Here is a 21,169-nt window from a genome sequence, read left to right on the forward strand (position 1 = left end):
GAAAAAGCTCATATCCTGGCAGAAGTAATGGAAGCATGGAGTAGTGAGGATGTACATCTACACCTCTGGGAAGGGCAAATGGACTGTGCTGGAGCATCTATGGGAAAACAAACTATGGAAAGGAAGATCCTGAAGCTTTGAAAAGACTGTGTTCAAGTGCTTTTGCAGAGCATACCTCATCCTGCTTCAAAACTGAACACAACTAAACTTCCTAAAGATGGTCAGTGAGAAAGAAAAAGGGGTACATGCCCTGCTTACAGTATGGTCTCAAGGCAACAAGGAGCAGGTGGCCCAGAGGGCTGGTATGGGCTGGACCCTGCTCAGGAAGCACCCTCCAAAACACACAGAGCCTGTTGGACCTGACCACACCTGAGGGTTGGCTGGGCTACAGCCACCTCAGTGGCCATGGTCACAGCAGTCATTTAGAGAAGCACGCTGAGGGAAGGGGAGGCAGGGCAGGCAGCACATGCCAGGCTCCTAGGAAGTCTGCAGACCACTCCTGCAGGGCAGCAGGGACTCAGCTTGACCCATCCGTAGGCACCAAATGGCTGCCCCACAGTAACCGCTCTCATTTATTCCCTGCAAACACCGCATGGATGTGTCGAGACTTCAGTGACAGAGGTCTGGAAACCTCTGCATCCACCTCCCATGGAAATGAAACCTTCAGACCCTCCTAGTTTAGGTCCTTTGCCAATTTATGAGACTCAGAGGTGTTCAGACCCTGGTAGCAGTCTGGGCCTTTGCATGGAGTTACCCACAAGGTTCCCATGGTTTCTAGCCCTGGCAGGTCTGTGTCTGGTATATTTGTAGCCCGCTTAAGTATCAGCACTTACATGGAGTGGTGTCAAACTCAATTCTCATTGTGCTCATGCAAACCATCATCCCGCCCATGACCACCACAGTCGTGACTAATTTCTATCACTGTCACTTGCAGTTTTAGGAGGAAAGCCGAGTGCTGAAGCTGGGGATAGAAGCTCTCCCAGTGAATGTTTCAAGCTGCCTTTCTCCTAGTGCTTGGAAATTCACTTGCTGTGTGAAGATCTGAGAGCACGGGCCACAGAATCCACCATAGCCAATTCCTCTGCAAAGCACGAGGTAGGGCAGCATAAGGGACAAGCTGCATTTTTAGTTGTCTACTTCCTGCATGACACTTAACAGATCTTTGTTTATCAACAAAAACAAAGTCTGGAAAGAGGATGTTTGTGTGGTCACATTATTTTTCTTCCTCTAACCTCGTGGATGAGGGTTTGCAACTCCCTCAGGTCAAAGGTCAGATTTTGTAAAAATACATTTTTAGTTGTGAAACCTTTCACTGCTTTTTAAAAAAAACAAATGAAATCTCATGTTTTTCAGAGAACCACCTAACAATTTACAGCTGGAACACAGCAAAATAGCATCTGGTTCATGGTAGTCAGAGCCACTGGGTAGAAAACAATTAAAATAAAAGTAAAATATATAAAAAAAGAAAAAAGCACACACATCCTAAAAAAAAGCCCACAGAAATATGCAGAAAAGTAATTAAGTATTGTCAAAGACAGAATCTATTTTTTTAACACAAACATCAACTTCCTTTCGTGAATAATTTGTAAAATGTTTCCTCTGGTGGTGTGACTAAGGCACTATTGCATCCTCATGTACATCCCTAACATGGGAGAGGGTTTTCTGGAGGTGATAAATGCAATCAGAGACCGCAGCTCCTTTCCTCCCCTGTTTTTGGAGACTCCACTATCTCTGTCTTAAAAATTGAATCTTACCCGCTCTTATTAGCTTACAAGGCATCATGACAAGGCCCTGTGCAAATATCTTGTTTTTAAAGGGACCCATTCATTTTTAAGTTGTGGGTCTCTACAAACATCTTCATCCTAAATACTAAATCACTGCATTTCTTGTAGTTTTTCTTGTAGCCCCTCATGCTGCTCTGCCAGGTAATTTTCAAGAGGTATGTGTCAGCAGCCACAACACTTTGGGAAAAAACAAACAAACATAAAAATATTGAACTAAAATATAGATCTACAGTTTTTTTACCAAGGCTATATAGAACCCTGTCCTGAACCTACAACAGCTTCAGAGACTTGGGGGACCTAGGCATAGATTTTGGTCACGTAGCCTCAACTAATGATGCTAATTTTTAAGAAGTTTTGCCCATCAGCCAAACTTTACTCTTCTCCAGCTGCACTGTGCTTATTTACGTGCCTACTTCAATGTAATATCAAGCAAAAAGGGTTTGTTTCAACTTCAGAAGAGACAAATGAAGGGCATGAGAAAGAATATTTATTGAGGTAAGCAGGCTACCAGCACTTTCGTTCACCATTCTGGTGTCTTCAGTTCAGTGTCTCCAACTCAGCAGTTTTTGGATGCTGAGCAGTTGTTGGATGGGAGCACAGATACGGATACAGCTCCTTCAAAAATTGTATCACATCCCTGATGTGATGGAAGATGGGTAAGTCCTTTTCGTTTTATTCATTTGACCCTAAAATCTTTTATAGTTTTAATCTAACTGATCATTTGAAAAAACAGAGAACACAAAATTATCAACAATTAAACAACAATTAAGTTTCTTTTAAAAAGGGTTAAGCAACTGGGGGAAGATCCTTCTGTGAATATTGGGGTGGTTTGGGGTTTTTTCTCTTTGGTTAAAGTGTAGCATTTTGGTCAAAGATTCCAATATGCAGATTTTTTTGGAGACCATTTTGTTCTTACTCTGTTTCCCTGTTCAAAATACATTAAGCTGGAACTTAGGGACGTGGTTTAGTGGTGAACTTGGCAGTGTTAGATTTATGATTGGACTCAGTGGTCTTAAAGTTCTTTTACAACTTAAATTTTTCTATAATTCTGTGATTGTAAGGCTCAGTTCAGCCATTTAAACATAGGTATTTCCTGCCTCTGAGATGCCCTAGGACGTCTCACCTGACCTGTTCTGCTGGTCCAGTAAAATGTGAAGGTTCAGCAGGTTCTGGGTCAATTTTCATCAGTTCAGTGTGGATGTCTCAAGGTATTTCTAATGCACCAAAAACAAAGCAACAAACTCAAATCCTTCACTTTCACAGAACTTCGGTGAAAAACGTTTGCTTATATTTTAGTATTTATCTTGTACTTAGCTACTAGTTGGCTGCTTCTGTTTCAGACCTGAGAAGGGGTTTGTGTGCCCCCAAAGTGCCTATTTCCCCCCTCAGTCTTGCCCCTTTGTTTTCCCTGGCAGCAGCACGATGTCATCTTGTGACAGCACTTTCCAGCTCAAATCCACACCTGCCTGCTTCTGCAGGAGAGAAAATGGGGGTTCAAAGAATAGAAAATACAAAATTTAAAAATTTGGATAGGCACAAGTAAGAAAACACAAAAGAAAGTTGAAAGGAGGCAGAGCAAGACATACATTTCAAGAGACGTAATAAACTCATTATTAGTTTTGCTTGGAGAGTAGGGCCCCAATCAGGGCAGCTGGGCAGGCAGACGAAGTCTGGACCTGGGGCAAGGGGTAGCAACCTATTAAAAAAAAATTACTCTTTTTTTTTCCCGTTTCTTTTTTTTTTCCCCTCTGTGACTTCAAAGAAAAACTATTTGCTCATTTGGTAATAACTGATGGGAACTGTGAATTACTGAGCAAGGCCCCCAGCCTGGTGTTTATCTCCTCGCCAATAAATCTCTAAACTGAAGCAATGAAGCTAAGTACTGCTGCTATTTCTGCATTTTATTTCCATATTAATCAAAACACAAGCCTACTCCCACCTCTTCCCTGGCTCCATGTAGCTGGAGAAGAGGCATGAGGGGACTGTCTGGGTTGGGCTTGTCAGGTGGGGGGTCTGATGGGATGGGAAGAATGGGGGAGAAAAGAAACCCCACAACTTAGAGAGTTGAATATCAGTGCCTGGGGTTTTGGCTTCAAATTTGTGGCAGACCCCTGGAGGCAGAGGCAGTGGGGTCCTCCCCCATGGGAACTAGGAAGCACTGGGAAGGGAGGGCTCGTAACCTTCCCCTGAGACAAGGAGCAGTATCTGTCTTCTCCACGGCACGGCTGTGCCAGGACCCAGCAGTCAGCAAGGGGATGTACAGTGAAAATGAATGGTGTCCATCCACCTCTGATATATATTCATATTTATATTTATATTCATATTTATATATTTGTAAGTGTGTGTACATGTATTTTATATATGTACATGCAGACATTACTTATTTTAACGGAAGGAATTTCCTGAGAGCACCAAGCTCTCCTCATGTATCCCAGAAGCTGGCCGTCCTGTGCCATAGCAAACCACGCCGTGCCGTGCTCATGCCGTGCTCCCCACAGCCCAATCAGCGGGCAGGGACGAGCCCAGAGGGTGGACGCTGCCAGGCTCTGCCACCATCGGATCTTTCCTGCTTTCCTATTTCTATCTCTCAGCCACTTTCCTCCCCCCCCCCCCCCCCCCGTTATAAAATTTCTGTTTTGTTTCTTTCTCGTGTGTGTTTGTGAAGGGAAAGCCTTCCAAAGAAAACCCCAGCGTTTCCCCTTCTCTTCCCATGGGCAAGTCTCTCCAGAAGCTGTTCCGCTTTTGGTTGGCTGGGGAAGGGAAGGGAAGGGAAGGGAAGGGAAGGGAAGGGAAGGGAAGGGAAGGAAGGGAAGGGAAGGGAAGGGAAGGGAAGGGAAGGGAAGGGAAGGGAAGGGAAGGGAAGGGAAAAAGCATGAGGTGGCCTGTGCACCGTCCCCCCACCTTTGCTCCGCAGCTGGAAAACAGCCTGGCACTACAGGGGAATGCGGGCCAGAACCCGGAATGTCTGTGTGTGGCTGAGTGGGGATCAGATGTCCCCAAAGAGCGCTTTTGCTGAGGCAAGGCACTCTCCGTCCCCAGGACCGAAGGGGCCGAGCGACAGAGATTCTTTGGGGCGAGGCGGCACCGCCGGGGGTGACGGCGGGTCCAGGTACCCGACTGCCGACTCCTGGGCATCCCGAAGGGATGACTTCGTCCTCCTCTCGGCTGCCATTTACAGCCCAGCCCCGTCGCGGGCTCGGCAAGCTGTTGGCAGCCGCAGGTGGGGAGCAGCGCAGCAGAAGCAGTCCCGTCCAAGGCTACCCGCTTGCCCTGCTCCGAGAGGAAGGATTCGGGGCCGGGAAGGATGCGGAGTCGGAGGGGATGGAGGATGCTGGCCCGGATGGAGCCGTGGCTTTGTGCCCCAGCCGTGCCAGCCCCGCATGGAAGGGTGCGTCGGGGACAGTCGGGTGGGCTGAGGAGGGGCCGCAGCCCCGCGTCCGGCCGGCGCTCCGCAGCGCGCTCCCCGCGGCTCCCCGCTGTTCTGCTGCGTTTCCCCCGCTCGTGTTTGCCCTCTTCTCGCTTTCCCTCCGCCAGTAGCGCCGAGGGCTCCCGCTGCCAGCAGCGGGGGAGAGGGCAGTGTGCGAGAGTGCTTTGGCTGCCGGGGCCGGGCAGGGGCTCCAGCCCAGCCTCTCTCCCCGGGACGGCGGGGAGGGTCCGCGCCCTGCACAGAGCCCGGAGCTCAGCTCCCACCGCCCCTGGGGGTCACCCACGGGCCCTTCCCCGACGACAGCCCTCACTGGTGCACACCATGGTCACGTCCCGGTCTTGCGCCCCCTCGCCGGGCAGTGCCGGACTCTCCGATACGGAAAGACCCTCCCTCATGCCTGAGGCCGGAGCGGGACGGAAGGCAGGGAGGAAGGGAGGGAGGAAGGGAGGAAGGCAGGCAGGGAGGGAGGGAGGGAAGGAGGAAGGGAGGGAGGGAGGGAGGGAGGCAGGAAGGCAGGCAGGCAGGCAGGCAGGCAGGAAGGAAGGCAGGCAGGCAGGAAGGAAGGAAGGCAGGCAGGAAGGCAGGAAGGAAGGCAGGAAGGCAGGCAGGCAGGCAGGCAGGAAGGCAGGAAGGCAGGAAGGAAGGAAGGGGACTGCAACATCTCTTGATCATCTTGCTGAATTATTGTAAGGATTTACTTCAGGGGGTGACTTTTTTACAACGTGATTTGTTAGTTCATGTTTTCGGGGAAAATACACATTCTTTTCATTTTCAAACATTTGTGTATGCGTGCCTATGTCTTAACGCTGGCTCGGGTGCTGCAGTAGTGCAATCTGCTCACCAGCACGGATCACCCACAGGTGCCTTTCTGAAAGCTGTTTGGCATTTCGGTTTAAATGCCCCATCCATCCTTCCTCTGTCACTGCTCAACTTACGACTCAGGGGGAGTCGCCTTCTCCTGTTTCTTCGGGTCCCTCCCGGATATCCCCTTTCGCAGAAGGCAGGGGGCCGGGGTTGGCCGGGGGATGCCGGACCGCGCTCCCCTGTGCCGAGCCGCAGGGCGCTGGTAGGTGCCAGCCGCGCTGATCTCCACGGAGAACAGCCCCCCGCCGGAGCAGGACTGCCTTTCCCAGCTCTGTCCATCCTACCATTTCCCTCCCGAATAAAGGACTGAAAGCTGGATCTCAAAAAAAAAAAAAAAAAAGTTACTGCCCATAGACGTCCCAGCGCCCCTCCCCAGCCCCTGCCCGCGGCCCGTCCTCCCGAGCCTGGCGCTGTCTGCGGGACTGGCCATCGGCTGGTGAATTCCTGACTGCTCCCCAGCCCGCTGGGAAGCTGCCGGATCCTGCCCGGCAGCTCTCACACACCGGAGGGCATCAGGTTCGTGGCTGCTTCCGAGGAGGAGCTGTGCCGGCCTCCTCCAGCTGCGCCCGGGAAGTCCTGGCGAAACCCGAAGCAATCAACACGGAGCCTTTTCTCAGCTTCCAGTCCCGGATAAAAGCGAAACAGGCAGCATGGAATTAATTTTTTACTTTATTTGGAAATCTCATCCAGAAACACTGGTCAATAATAAATATATCGATAGTTATTATCAAGAATATATAAAAAATAAAGACATGGTGGTGTCTTTGAGGCCCCAACCGAAAACAAACAAACAAACGAACGAAATGAATAATAACGTCATTTCAAGCAAACTCCCAGGAAAATATATCGAAAAGGAAATAAACAGCAACAAAGCTTCCGATTTAGTTATCAAATCACGGATCTGGCAGGAGCTGACCCCGCATGCAAACCCAAACCACCGCAAAGGGAAAAAAAATAAAATGTTAAAATTTTTTTTCAAATTTAAAAAAAAAAAAAAAAAAAGCAGCGAACACGAATAAACCCAAAGCCAATAGAAATAAGTACGCCAGCCAGCTGAACCAGGACACTTCATTGAGAGCAGGAGATGGGAGATTTGACAAAACAGATCCGCAGGAGGGTTGTGCTATGTTTTGCACGATTTTCCTCTTTTTGGTTTATTTATTTTTTTCTTTTTTCTTCACAGAGTGAAGAAGAAAAACTACCGCAAACAAAACCGCATCACAACCAAATCTGTAAAAACAAAGCAAACAAACCAAAAAAACCCCACCAAACCACAAAAACCCCAAGCCATAAACCACACTCGAAAACTTTAGTGAATTCCCTCGGAAGTCCCTGTTGCCAGGGGAGCCGCCTGTGGTCGGTCCCCACGGGTGACAAGCTGGGGTGGAAAGCATGCATGCACTCTCTGGTCTACCTTGGGCTGCCGCTGCGCTGCCGCAGTCAGGTTTGGAGCGGGAAATTTCGGAGGTGTCGCCGTGCGAAGGGAAAGAAAGGAAAAGCCCAGGAAAAAAAGGGAAAAAAGCCCCAAACCGATTTCATCGTCTCTTGGTAGCTGTGAACACTACAATGACAACCATGTCTTTTTTTTTTTTTTTTCCTTTTACATACATTTTAAGGAATCATTTACACGTGATTACCATCAGCGGCATTATTATTATTATTATTATCATTATTATTATTATTATTATTATCATTCTGTTTACAACAGGGACTTTTTTTCCAGTTTAGTATAATAAGAAAACATCGCCCGCGGAGCCGGGTAGAACATTACCTTTGCAAGGTCCTTACTACACTAATCCCATGTTACAGGGGCTTGGCGGGCGGGGGCAGCGGGGGCAGGTCCGTCGGCGGCCCGGGGGGGACCGGGCCGCAGCCCCCTCTCCGTCCGTGGGAGCGCCGGCTGCGACGCAGCCCCAGCGGCCGGGGGAGCCCCGCCGAGTCACTTCAGGAGGTCCTTGGTCTCCCCCGAGATCCTGGCCATGTTGGAGGCGGTGAGGGCCGAGAGGTGGGGCGGGGGGAGGCATCTGGCAGATGGTGCAGGGGCACGGCAAGCCCGCCCAGTGCTGGAAACCGCTGCCGAGCTGCAGGGCGGGGGGTGGTCGAGGGGGTCTTGAGCAGGGAGTGTGGGGGTCGGATGGTGCCGATGGCCGGCAGGGAGGCAGAGAGCGAGGAGGAGGTGTTGGCGGAGGACAAGGCACTGCCGAGGATGGGGTGCACCTGGTGCACAGTGCCGGCGGCGTGGGGCGGGTGCCCGGCAGAGTGTCCCACCGTGCCGCAGTGAAAGGCCGAGTGGTGTCCCCCGTAGATTTCCCCAACTAGCCTCTTCATCTCCTCCAGGGAGCTGGTGAGCATCAGGATATAGTTTCTGGCTAGCAGGAGGGTGGCGATTTTGGAGAGTTTTCTCACAGAAGGTCCATGAGCATAGGGCATCACCTCCCGCAGTCCGTCCATGGCGAGGTTGAGGTCGTGCATCCTCTTACGCTCCCGGCCGTTGATCTTCAGCCTCAGCTGCTGCAGGTCCTGCTCCGAAAGCTGCTTCTTGATTTTGTACTTGCTGCCTTCCCCTCCGGCCTTGGAACCGTTCCTGGTGAGGCCTTCCCCGGACATCTTCTGCACCAGATCGTTCTGGGTGGAGGAGACAGAGTTGAGCCGGCTGTCTTGGTGGTGGTGATGGTGGTGGTGGTGGTGGTGGTCTCTCAGGTACATCTCATCCATGTCTGGCGAGGAAGCTCTGCTGGAGACAGAGCTGGAGTCAGAATTCATTGTATTCAGGCTTCTGAGCAAGAAACTCTTCCCTGCTCTGGAGGTGGCGGAACACGACAACTCTTCTTCAAAAAGCAACAAAAACAAAACGAAAAAGAAATAAATGGACGGCAGGGTCTGCCAGCGAAGGGCTGGAAATGCTGGAGGAAGAGGGAAAAAGCCCCTCAGCTCCCTCTCTCTCCAATGTCTCCTCTCTCTCGCTCCACCCGGTTACTCAGCCTGTTTACAGGATGGCTAGTTAGTGTATGCTTGGACTAACCTCAGCCTGAAAAAGAGGGGCTTTTATAGAGCTGCAGCAGAGAGCAGAGACAAAAGGAGCCCTCCTATGTATAATGGTCTAGTTAGGATGACGTGCCATTATTCAGGGCGGTGCGCTTTGACTGTCCCATTTAGCAAGGACCCCTATTCATATTCATTGTGGTGCCACCCGGGACACCTCAGCCACGGACCATCAGGAGTCAAGGAGACACAAAACCCCTCTGATTGACACCGCACACTCATCGCTCCGTGTGAGCGCCTTCTCCTCCCCCTGCCTCCTCATTTCCAATATAAAACCTCATCCCGTCTACAGTAGGGAGGCAGGGGGCTGCAAGGGGCTGCGCGCCTGCTCGGGGCCGGCCAGCAAACCCCGGTCGCGGGCGGCAGCGAGCAGAAGCCACCCGGGGAAGTCCCTCCGCTACGGCGGGAGGGGTTGGGGGACGTCGGTCGCCCCCGTCCTGCAGTATGCCCGGCTTCAGCCGCAGCTCCCCCGCTTTGTTTGCCTTTCCCTCCCCCTTTCCCTGTCCCCCGTCGGCCGGGGCGTGTGGTGCGGCACAGGCTGGCCCTCGCCCTGGGCGGGGCTGGCGCAACTGCCTCGTACCTGGGTAGGCCGCTTTGTTTAAACGAGCGATGATGACTCGGGCATTCAGCCGCGGGAAGGTGCGGGCTGGGAAAACCCCTTTCCCCCCGGGCCAGTGACTCCTTTTAAATAAACGGGGAAAGCCAGGCGTGCGGCGGCAAGCCGGTGTGCTTGGCGGTAGGAGGGGTGGCCGGCAGCCCCTGGGGCTCCGCTGACCTCGGCCTCCGGCGGGGGCGCGGCGCGGCGGGGGCGGCCGGAGCAGCCGTCGGTGGGACCGAGAGGGCCGGGCCGGAAGCAGGCGGGAAGGGAGCCAGCTCGGGGGGCAGCGCTGCATAACTCCCAGGCGTTCGCGCCAGTAAGTAGATGGGTCCCGGGCACCGCCGCAGCCGGTCGGCGGAGCGGGGAAGGGAGGAGGGTGGCGTGGGGCCGGGATGGTGGGGGACTTGACCGGGCAAGGCGGGCGGGGGCACCTGAGCAGGTGTCGCCCACCTTAGCTCTCGGCCGAGCCCCGTGTCTGCCTCTGCCCCGGGTGCGGACTGAGCCGGCGTGGCCGCCTGCGGGGTCTGCCGGGCTGGAGAGGTGAGAATCTCCCTGCGGGGACGGCGGCAGGAGCAGTCTCCGCGTCCGGGGAAGGGCGTGTGGTCGTCCACAGGATCTTCCCAGCCCCCGGTGGTGCGTACGCGATGAGTGCGGGGCTGTCAGACCGGACGGGGACGGGAGCCACCCGCGGCACCCGTGGAGCTCCCGGAGCCGGCCCTGGTGCCCCCCTCTCTCGGGGGAAACCGACGGGCTGAGCGTCCACCTTCTAAAAGATGCTCAGGGCCCGGAAGAAATGTTGGCAGGACCTCGTTCCTCCATAGTGTCCGTGCCCCGAGGAGGGCGAAGGGTCAGGAAAAGAGGGATATTTTCATCCGATTGAGTTTAACTGTGGTTAATCTGCTGAGCAAAATTAAAGCCTTCTGATTCTAACACTGTCAGTAAATCCTGCGGTGAGAAGAAAAGAAAAGAAAAGAAAAGAAAAGAAAAGAAAAGAAAAGAAAAGAAAAGAAAAGAAAAGAAAAGAAAAGAAAAGAAAAGAAAAGAAAAGAAAAGAAAAGAAAAGAAAAGAAAAGAAAAGAAAAGAAAAGAAAAGAAAAGAAAAGAAAAAAGAAGAAATATAGTTTAGTAGAATATATCAATAGTAACTGAACTCGATCTCGGCGTTATCCCGCTTCCACCACGAATGCCGTAAACGCCCCTAGACTTTTCCTCATCTCACAGATTTCCCGGACATACAGGCAGGAAACGTGGCCGGCACGGAGTCCACAGCGCCGTCCGACCCCACAGAGCCGGGCGCCGCCGGTCTCTGCACCCTGCGGAGCCGCTCTCCTGGTGGCTCCTGTGGGCTGCCCGCTCCTCCCTGAGTCCTTTTCTCCCGTAGAACTGGGGTGAAGCAAATGAACAAAAATTGATACGGTGACGGCGACAGCGGCAGAAAACCGCGCAGGATCGGGGAAAAACCCCGGCCCCGGTTTGGAGGCTGCTCGGGGCTACGGCTCCCACCCTTCTTCTCCGCGTCTGCCGCTCCGGAGCAGACGCGCACCTTGGTTTGGGGAAGTTCAAGTCAGACCGGGACAGAAAAGAGGAAGGCAAAAAGACGCCGTCGAGGGAAGCAACAGGAGGGGTCCTGTCCTCACCTCCGGCAGGGAGAGCTGCTCCTGCGAGCCCCGCTCCCCTCCAGGCTTGGGGTTTCCTCGGGATGGGGCCGGGGGTCTATGCCGGACTACGGAGCCGCCGGTGCACTGCAGGGCGAGAGGGGCGGGCGCTGGGACGGGAAGAAAAGGCGGACTTGTCACTCGAAGGAATATTACTAACCATTTTCTCTCCCCTTCCCCGGCGATGTCGCTGCTTCCCGACGTCCCTAGCTCGGCTGTGAGGACCAGTCCCCCCTGCACTGCCGCAACATCCCCCTCACGGGACAGGGAGGCTGGACTCGGCTCCGCTCGGGGTCGCCTTAGAGCAAAGGAAGGATTTGGGAAAGATACGAGAGGTTAAATCCCGAGCACAGGGAGCTTCGCCACGAATGTCGTTTCGGAAATAAGAAGCCCTTCTCCTGCACGATTGCTGGTAGTAACATTGCCTGACGCGTCCAGCCTCCCTTGCCGTTTTCTTTTGCAGCTCAAAAGAAAGAAAAAAACAGATGAATAAAGGAGAGAGAGACAGAGAGAGGAATAAAGGGAGAAAAAGGGGAAAGAGAAAGAAGGAGAGAAAGAGAGGAAGAAAGGAAGAGAGGAAGAGAGAAAGGGGGAGAGAGAGAGAGAGAAAGAAAGAAAGAAAGAAAGAAAGAAAGAAAGAAAGAAAGAAAGAAAGAAAGAAAGAAAGAAAGAAAGAAAGAAAGAGAGAAAGAGAAAAAGAGAAAAAATGAGAGAGAGAGAAAAAGGAAAGGAAAGAGAGAAAGAGGGAAGAAAGGAAAGAAGGAAAGAAAGAAGGAAAAAAAGAAAGGCACAGCAGAGCGGTGCGTGGGAAATGTCACTCGCGGGCGCAGCCACGTGGGAGCAGGACCCGCCCGGACACTTTCCGGCTGAGCGGCGGAGAGCGGCGGGTCCGTCCCGTCCCCGTTCCGTCCCGTCCCGTCCCTCCCGTCCCGTCCCGGCGGCGGGCGGTGGGTGCGCTCGGCTGGGCGGGGGTCCGCGCTGCCCTCGGACGCGCTGGCTGCGCTCGCCGCTGTCGCTCCGCACGGACAAATGCCGCCATCCCCTGGGCCAGGGCCATTCGGGATAGGGCTGCGGAGAAGTCACGGTTCAGTCAACAGCAGAACTGCCCCTGACGGCACAGCAACGAAATTAACCCCCGGGAGTGAGAAAAACAAATGTTTTACTATTCGAGGAGTCGGAGAAGGTGAAAAATACGGCTAGGTGGTAGCTACATCAAATTAACGTGCTCTTTCCCACCTTTTAATTCCCGTTTTCATAAAGGCAGAGAGATTTAGTGAGGAAGGGAAACGTGCTTTTTTCTGGAAAGACAAACTGCTCGGGGAGACTCAGAGTGCCAGGTGCAGGAGTGCCCCGTCCCGCACAGCGCCGGCACCGAGCCGGACCGTGGGGCACTCAACCCACTGCTTAACCCGGCCGCTGCTCACGGGGAGGATTTTGAGTTTAGAGCCTACTCCGAATGGAAATCGTGCGTTTTCAAATACTGGATTTTAGTGTTAACGGATGCACTTTAAGGCAGTGCCCGATTTTGAATTATCATAGTTTGGTATGGAAATTGGATGTACTTTGCTCTTGCATAGTGTCACTATGACAGAATATTAAATCTTGTGCTCCCCTTGACTTTACTGACCTGGTCAGCAGCATAGAATCTAATTAGTGATATCAAAGCTGTTTACACCGGTGTTACATATTTTTCTTCTGGGTTTATTAGAAGCCTATTCGTTTTTATGCTTTATTGCTACTCGTTTTCGCTATCTCCGCTTGCTTTTAGTTTAATTTTGACATTTGACAACTGTGCTTTCAGTATAAAAGTAGTTATAACTGTAAGCACCACAAGTAGCTGTTGATACAATGTAAGAAGCCCAGAACACTGCATTACAAGAAAGCTCTCAGCTGGCTCCCTGTGAGAGAAGTGCTGCTACGAAGAGGTTGTGCTGCACCGCACTGGGGGCTAAAACTGAAATTTGCTTTTTTCTAAACTGTGCACATTTTATTTTAGAGAGGACAGCTGAGATTCCCTAACCGCATGCTGCTTTTGCTCAAGATATATTAATGGATTTCATTTAGATTGACGGTATAATTCAGATTGATAGCATCTTGTCATCTGACACTTTGACACTGCCAAAGTGAATAGGCTGAAAGACTGTTTCAGTTCTTGTGTTTATCATGAATTTGCTTTCTGGTAGCAGGGCAATATGAGGGCAGTGACTGCAAAGGGAAGAGGAGGCTGTCCTGGCTGCTGTAGTCAAATTCTGCAGGCATATGGACCTGGAGATAATACTCCTCTGCCTGGATGGAGAAAAATTCTTCTCCATTCATATAATTTTAAATTCGTTGGCAACAAGGGGTCAGAACAAATTCTTCCCATTCTTTAAGTATGAAACTGGAGCACTTACTGATATCTTCAAAGTATCCTGTGGAAGATAACGGGATCAGGTCCATACCAGGCACTGCTTCTGGACATAATTTAAGCTTAAAGGAAATAACTGACAGACATTCCAGTGCAGTTAATTAAGGATGATATTTTATTTTCTGTATTTAAATACAGATTTTCAAAACTTCCAGAATAAATATGGCACAAAACCTTAGTAATAAAATCTAAAAAGTCAAAGACTAATTAATTAGAGATGTGCAAATTGTTAATCCTCTGATATATGATATTTGCTACCAAAAGTAGGAAATTGGTTTCCACAAACAATAAAAACCACTTAATCGACAGTTTTAATGTAATTCCTTTTTTTCTTTTTCCTGTAGTGACTGCACCTGAAACCTGCATTTTATACAGAGAAAAGATTTTAGAAAATCAGTTTGAATGTTTGTACAGGCATCAGACATGCCATCACAATAGCCAACAGTGAAATATTTTTCAGTCTTTGGAATTCCAGAAAAAAAAACTCAGAATAAACTTGTCAGTATTATTGAATATGCATCCACTAAATTGTTTAATTTTAGCTGGTTGGTAAAACTTGCAGTGATGCCATGATGATTTTTTGCCTTTTCTTTTATACCCCTTTTATACCTTTTTACAACTTCTGTATTCTTAGTGCTTTTTGCCCACATTCTTGGACGTCTTTGTCAAGCTAAGAGACCAAACATTTTAGAAGCTTCGTAGCCGGGGATCAGTGTGCCCCAGACCCCAAGGTCCTCTCCAGAACACATTCTGTAAACTAAGAGAGAACCATCCAGGGGAAGGCTCCTTGGGGAGGGGGGGCTCACTCGAGCCTCTCATTGGGGAATCTTTGATAGGTCTGCTAATTAGTAAGACCTATAATGTTATACTCAAGCTATTGTGGGTGTGCATTGGGGTGCATTCAACCTGGACGTGGTGCACCTAAGGATCCTTAAAATAAATACAAAGGTAAAATCCGTTTTTTCCCTTCTAACCGTATTTGAATCTTGATTTTAAGACCTGGAAAAGGCATCAGCATTACCCCTAAAATAGAGCCACAGAGCTGAGACTGTGATACACATTTCGCCTGTGCAGTGCTCAGACACTGGTGCACACTTCAGGCATGCCGAATGGGCTAAACCTGAAAGTCCTGGCAAAAAAACCTTGTCACATAGTTTGGAATCACATCTGGCATGTCACAGTGTTGAAGGATAATAGTGCTGCTCAAAGGCCTGTATTTATTTTCACTTTTGCCTTTATGTTCTGGCCCATATTCACACTAAAATATTAACATTCTCAAATGACCAAGTTTTCTGTTTATTTCTGCCCTTCCATGTCACTTGCAGTTATTTGCATTCTTATTACTGTGAACTTTCTTCATCTATTAACACTTGATACCAAACCTCACACTGTGACTTTTAAGAACCCTCTCCCTCACTACTTTATTAGATAATTGATGATTACCATGTCAGTCTTTAAGTCACATAGGGTATTTAAATATCTGCTGTAAACAGAGAGAGCTCCCCTCAAGCTCCCCCCAAATCCTGCCCATCAGAAACCCCAGATGCACTGCTGTTAAGTAAGCTTCTCAAATATTTACAGTCATCTCAGTGTAAAAGCATTGGTGTTCTAACAAATAAAGATTGAAATGCTTTGCCATCTCAGAAACAAGCGTAATGCAATTTAGTTTTCATAGCTATAGTGAAAACAAATAAAGTCACAGAAATTATTGAATAATTCTTCTACTACACATTCAAAAGCATGGAAGACTTGCTAAAGAGACAGAAAAAAAATCCTTGTCTCATTTTGTATCTCAATTTTAAACAATGCATGTTTCCAGTGAATATTTACAGGTTGATAATAGGCTAGTACAAATTCTAGAAGACACAACAAAAATTATCTGCAGTCTATTCACAAACCTTTGCCATGTCTCAGTGTTTGGGGATGGGCGTATGGACTGCCTTCACTACCCTTGAATAGAAGTCTATTGTGTGGGCTTGTTCCATTGGGATCAATGGGACGACATGTGCAATGAGATGCTAATGAACACCAGAAATGATGGTAAAATCTGGCCTGGCTAAGGCATAAGGCTGTTTTTATAAATCGCTTCTGAGTCTCTTGCTATACTTCTTTCAGCTGAGCTGTTGAAACTCCAAATATTCAGGGAGGCTTTGCTATATGAGTTTTTTGCATCATTTAAATCACATTTTCCCACCCTTACAATGTGAATAATTCTCCATTCTCATCTTGTTTAAAGTTGCGGCTGAAGGCAGTCCATTTTCAGTGACAATTGCACTGTTAATGTAAATGTGATTCCAGAAATGGAAAATAAAATACACTAGAGGAAAATAACATCAAACACAAGTATAAAAGAGAAGAATGATGGTCAGAAAGCAGACACACGGGAAAGGATAGTGTTGGTAGCATGTAGCCTGATGGCCATTACCCCACCACATCTGCAGAACTCCCTGTCAGAAATGTTCCTGTCTCACATAAGGGGAGTGACAGCCCCAGCCCAACTCGGACAAGCCCCCAGGCAACAGTGCAGCTGCAGGGGCAGTAGTGCCTGGTGAGTGCTTAAAGCCAGGCACAGGGCTGCGGGGCTGGAGGAGACAGGTGGCTTCCTTGGTCCTCCCTTCAGCCCGGGCTGGGACACAGCATGTGTCGTTTGAATGGAAAACCTACAAACCTATGGATATAACATTGGGAGCCTGTAATTCCTGGCAGCTTGGAGCAGGCTTAGAAGTGCTCAGACACAATAGTATTGAGGATCATAAAAGTCCCACCTCTGTCTCTTAAAAGAGAGAGAGAGGGAGAGAAGACAAGGTCCACCAACACCATCTTTTCTCACCAGCTTATGGCAGAGGTTAATTATTAACTATCAAAACATTGACAAACTGTGGTGTTTGTTTGCTTATTATGAGGCCTGTCAGGGCCAGAACCAAACTTTACTGAAGCTGACTGATGTCTCCTGGTTTCAATAGACTCAGAGGTCAGGCCCCTAAAATTCAAGTCACCAGTGCTGTTCCTTGCAATAAAGAATGAGCGAGCACTTTGAGGAAGTGCTTAATTACTCCAATGAGATCATTTAGTTTTTAAACAAAAATGCTTTAATTGGGGCAGACCGTTTCATATTTTTTTCCCAAAAAGGAAATCGATTAGCAAAATGTTAATAATGAGATTTTAAAAGTGCCCATGCCAGCCATAGACACCAAGCTCAGCTAAGGGAGCTCACATTTTCTTTCCAGATGCCAAGGCTAAGCAAAACTGTTTTCAGGGAAGGACCTATGGATGGAACTCAGGTCATCTTCTCTAGTTTGCTAATACCACTTCTGTAATCATTTTGCCTGTTATTCTTTTGCAGGCAAACCAAAGGTGGGTGTCCAGTAGCAGCAGTTTCATGAATCCAGATCTAGCCTGAAGCCGTCATCTCTGTCAGGAAGACACTTCCTTGCAGAGGTGCTTCGCTGGGTCCCTGGTGAACCACAACCGTCATATGGAACTCACTAGCTTCAGATACTGCCAGCAAATGTAATTTAGAGAGGAAATACATGGGATGTGAGAGATTCCTTGGTGGAAGTTAGTGCCCCATATCCTCTGCCTCGCTGTCAGAAACACTGGTGACAGGGAGCCTAGGATGGAACAGGATCTTGGGAGTTACAGCTTCTCTTCAAGCAGTTTGTACACAGCAAAACAAACAGCTGGCACTGCTCCTATGCTACACTGTGTTTTTCAGGTAATTTGTATACTCAGGGAGGTAAGGGTTCTAAGGTTCTTCCAAACAAAAAGAATATATTTCTGGAGTGGGATGACACACATAATCCAGTCTTGCTACCAATTACTGCCTGTAATATGGCAGGAAAAGCAGACTCAAAAAATATGGATACACTAAGATGTGTAAAACCTTCTTTAAGGGGCATACTGTGTAAATATCTTAGATAGATAGATAGATAGATAGATAGATAGATAGATAGATAGATAAAGACTGGGCACCAAAATCAGAACTACAAAAGGTAAAAGGAAAGCAGCAAAAACTATATGTATTTTTAATTTTATAGCTCTTTATGACTGATGATAACAGATGCAGTGGGAAGTAATTATTCTCACCACTTCTGAAAATAAAATCCAATTTGAAATCACGTTCATAGGTACGTATGTTTTGAGTTGTCTTCTCATCAGCTTTGTTACTAAACGAATCTCTTCTCCACATCTGGCAGGTACCCAAAATGGATAATCAGCATGTTGCAGTTCAAGATTTTGCAGATATCACTACGTTTTTCCTAAATTGCAGAGGCCTAGTCTTGCACCATTAGTGTATGTGAACTATTCAGAACTCCCTGAAGATATGGGGAGCATGTACAGACCTGATAACCTCCCTGGTTTTCAATATTTTAAGGATTTCCACCTATCTGAAGTCCTATAGATCTCTTTCTATACTGCAAAATTTTGTGGCTTTCCAAAATCACTAGAATCCACACACTTAGTTCCTTTAATCTGGATATTTATGGCACCCTTTCCCATGTATTTTTATTGAGGTAAGACTTGGAGTTGCAAAAATAGCAAGTTAACAAAATATCAACTCAAATTTCGTGCATTTTACTAATGAGAAAAAAGACCCACTGGATTTAGTACTGCCTTACTCTGGTATTAGTAAATTCATATTAAATATACTGGTATCAGCTAATACTCACTCAGGACTCCATGACTTTTAAAGATAAAAGTAAACTGAAATAACTAAGAGATCATCTTTGTTATTTTAGCAACATTTCAGTTTTCTTCAGCTTATTTAATATACTCTGAAATTTAATTTCTGGGCCAAAAATTGTAAAACAAATACACACTTATTGGAAATATTTTAAAAATCAGTTAAAGGACATTCTTCAGGGTATAAAAAGTTGGTGTTTTTTTTCTGTTTGCTTGATTTTTTAATCTGGTTGTATATGGTCCTGTCCCTCATAAGTAACAGCCAAAAATATAGTATTCCACAGGAGCTTTTATCCTAGTGAGCAGAAAGTGAGCAGAAAGACTGAACAAAAGAATGAATGAATTAATTAATTGATGAATGTATTTAAATAAGGCTCCACCTGCTCTGCTTCAAAAATCTCTCACTGTACTGCAGAGAGGTTTGTTACACTGACTAGTATCAAAGCCTTCCTCCTGATTTTTGAACAAGATGATTTGTTTAGGCAGAGAGATTGCCAAAATGCAGGCTATGCAACATAGATTCTGCCTTTGCTGATGTGTCTAATATCAGGAAATCACCAACTAAAGGCAACAAGGAAGACCGTCTATCTAAAATGAAATGGCAAAAAGTAGATTTTCCCACTGCTTTTTCAGAAATACCTACTGCACTTGTTTAATCATAAGATTTGCCTTGCTAGTATGAACAGTTTACTAACGTGAAGAACTTCATATGAACAAAGGCACTCTTTTAGGAATTTTTTGCCTTTATGTTCTAAACCCAGTGATGCTTTCTTGTCTTACATCAACAGACAAGATATATGGTAACAAACTTCACGGGACAGGACCCTGAGTTGCCTGCCAGACACCAGCAGAATTTGACAAAAGTCTGCAGAAGGGCTGCTCTGAAAGAGAGAATGGGGGAAGCCGCGATAGTTGTAGCTCCTTACTGGGGTTATGGCAGAGCCCCACCGGTGGCACCGAAGGGAAAGAGTTGGTGGCTAAGGGGTGTTGGATTAAGAGGGGTGGGGGTGGGATTTGTGCCCCCCCCCCCCTCCCCCCGTCCCAGACAAAGGTCCCTGTCCCCCGCAGGAAGGTGCTGAAATGCAAAGCAAGCTCCCCGCTCCTTTTCTCTCTCTTGGTGGCATTTGGAAGTGTAAAGCTTTGAATACCAATTCCTTGAACTGGACATATGTGAATCTCTTCTAATCCTACTAATCCCGTCCCCAAGTGCTTCTTTGTATGTGGAGGCAACACACATAGATCTAAGTGAAAGTGGCCGTAATCCTGGAAATGTGGAAAAATGTCCCAGTGTGGGAGTTGGGAGAGGGAAAAGCTCCCCAGCGGAGGGAACCTGCTGGAAGAGCATTGTGTTTGTGGGGTGAACGAGGGGCAGCAGTGGGGGCAGGGGAGACATGAAGGAGAGCTCTCACCTTCCCTGAGCCGTGAGGAGGAAAGCAAACCCACCCAGCAGGAAAGCTCCCTTTGCAAACAGCCATCGCACACTTGAGCAAACCCGCAGAACTGAGACAAAGTTTCCAAACGCTGGGAAATTCACCCACCGGCCGCTTTCAGCAGAGTGAGCTCAGCAGGCAAGGCACTAATGTGCTGACTTCATTATTTCCCGACCTCGCCCCACTGAATGGCAGATTTTTGTAGGGGACAGTGCACTATCACTCCATCCTTCCCTGGCCACAAAGATGGGGAGAGGAGCCGGGATCATGTACCCAGTCAGAGGCCCTAGGTCTGTCTTGGGGAGGGATCCTCTTACCCTGCGCGGATGTGAGAAGTGGGCCGCGTAAGCAGATCTCTGCCGAACAGTGACCAGGCAGCAGAGACGGAGTCAGCTTGCAAGTGACCAGATGTGTTATTCAGTCAGCCTCTCTGAAAACTGATTTCAGGCAACAAATCCTCTAACTTTACATAGGTAAAAGGATAGAGATGGCAGAAGATTCTGTGTCTTTGATTCAACACTGAAACCTCAGCATCTGACCAGGCTGTTATTTAAAATTAACATCCACCTGGATACTAACAAACCCTATGGGTTTTCCAAATATACAAGTCATATAATTCAGCCACACGAATTTCCCAAATGTCAGGCAGCTAATTTACATTTTCTTGGCTAGTCACTGAATAAAATGTGTTTATACCCCACAGTAGATCGTGTACAAGGAAATTAATCTGGTTTTTGTATGTGCTTTCAAAAGATTTTAAAATATGGAGCAATTGATAACATTATTTGCCAGGCAAATCTTTATTTTGCTCAATAAATCTCTAAATAAAACCATGTTAGGTAAGAAAATCTAAGGCTATATATTCTCTTGGAGTTGACTTTTTTATTACCTCACCAGACTTTGTGCTTTCATAAATAAGTGTCAACTGAAATTAACCTGCTGTTTAGAGATAGTATAAACCATCCCAAAATCAGCCTGGGGACTGCAAGTCCATTTTTTTTTCTTGCACATGAACCTCCTGAATGTCACAGGGACAGAAAATGAGGATAGATCTTTAACTTTGCATAGATAAAGCAATAAGATTGCCTCTTGGAAACACGCTAAACCAAAACCCACAATGCACTAAAATCACTTCATTAGCAGGAAACAGCCCAGGAAAGAGTTTTGCCACGTGCATCAGAGAACACATAGGATAAAATGAAGTGAGAATAAAACTCTATCTTAGCCTAGTACTGGTGCAGCTCTGTGGACTTGACCCTGCTGCTGGCCACAGAAACAC

General features: G+C 48.0%; 1 protein-coding gene across 1 annotated transcript; it reads right to left on the minus strand.

The window, feature by feature from the left end:
• Window positions 1–7,929: 7,929 nt before the first annotated feature.
• OLIG3 (oligodendrocyte transcription factor 3) lies at window positions 7,930–9,257 on the minus strand. Its single transcript, XM_010399661.3, is given in 3 exon segments — window positions 7,930–8,092; window positions 8,094–8,171; window positions 8,173–9,257. Coding segments are annotated over 3 exon segments (822 nt in total). The 5' UTR covers window positions 8,839–9,257; the 3' UTR covers window positions 7,930–8,014.
• Window positions 9,258–21,169: the final 11,912 nt, after the last annotated feature.

Source organism: Corvus cornix, chromosome 3 (genome assembly GCF_000738735.6).
Source record: "Corvus cornix cornix isolate S_Up_H32 chromosome 3, ASM73873v5, whole genome shotgun sequence".
Classification (NCBI taxonomy): Eukaryota; Metazoa; Chordata; class Aves; order Passeriformes; family Corvidae; genus Corvus; species Corvus cornix.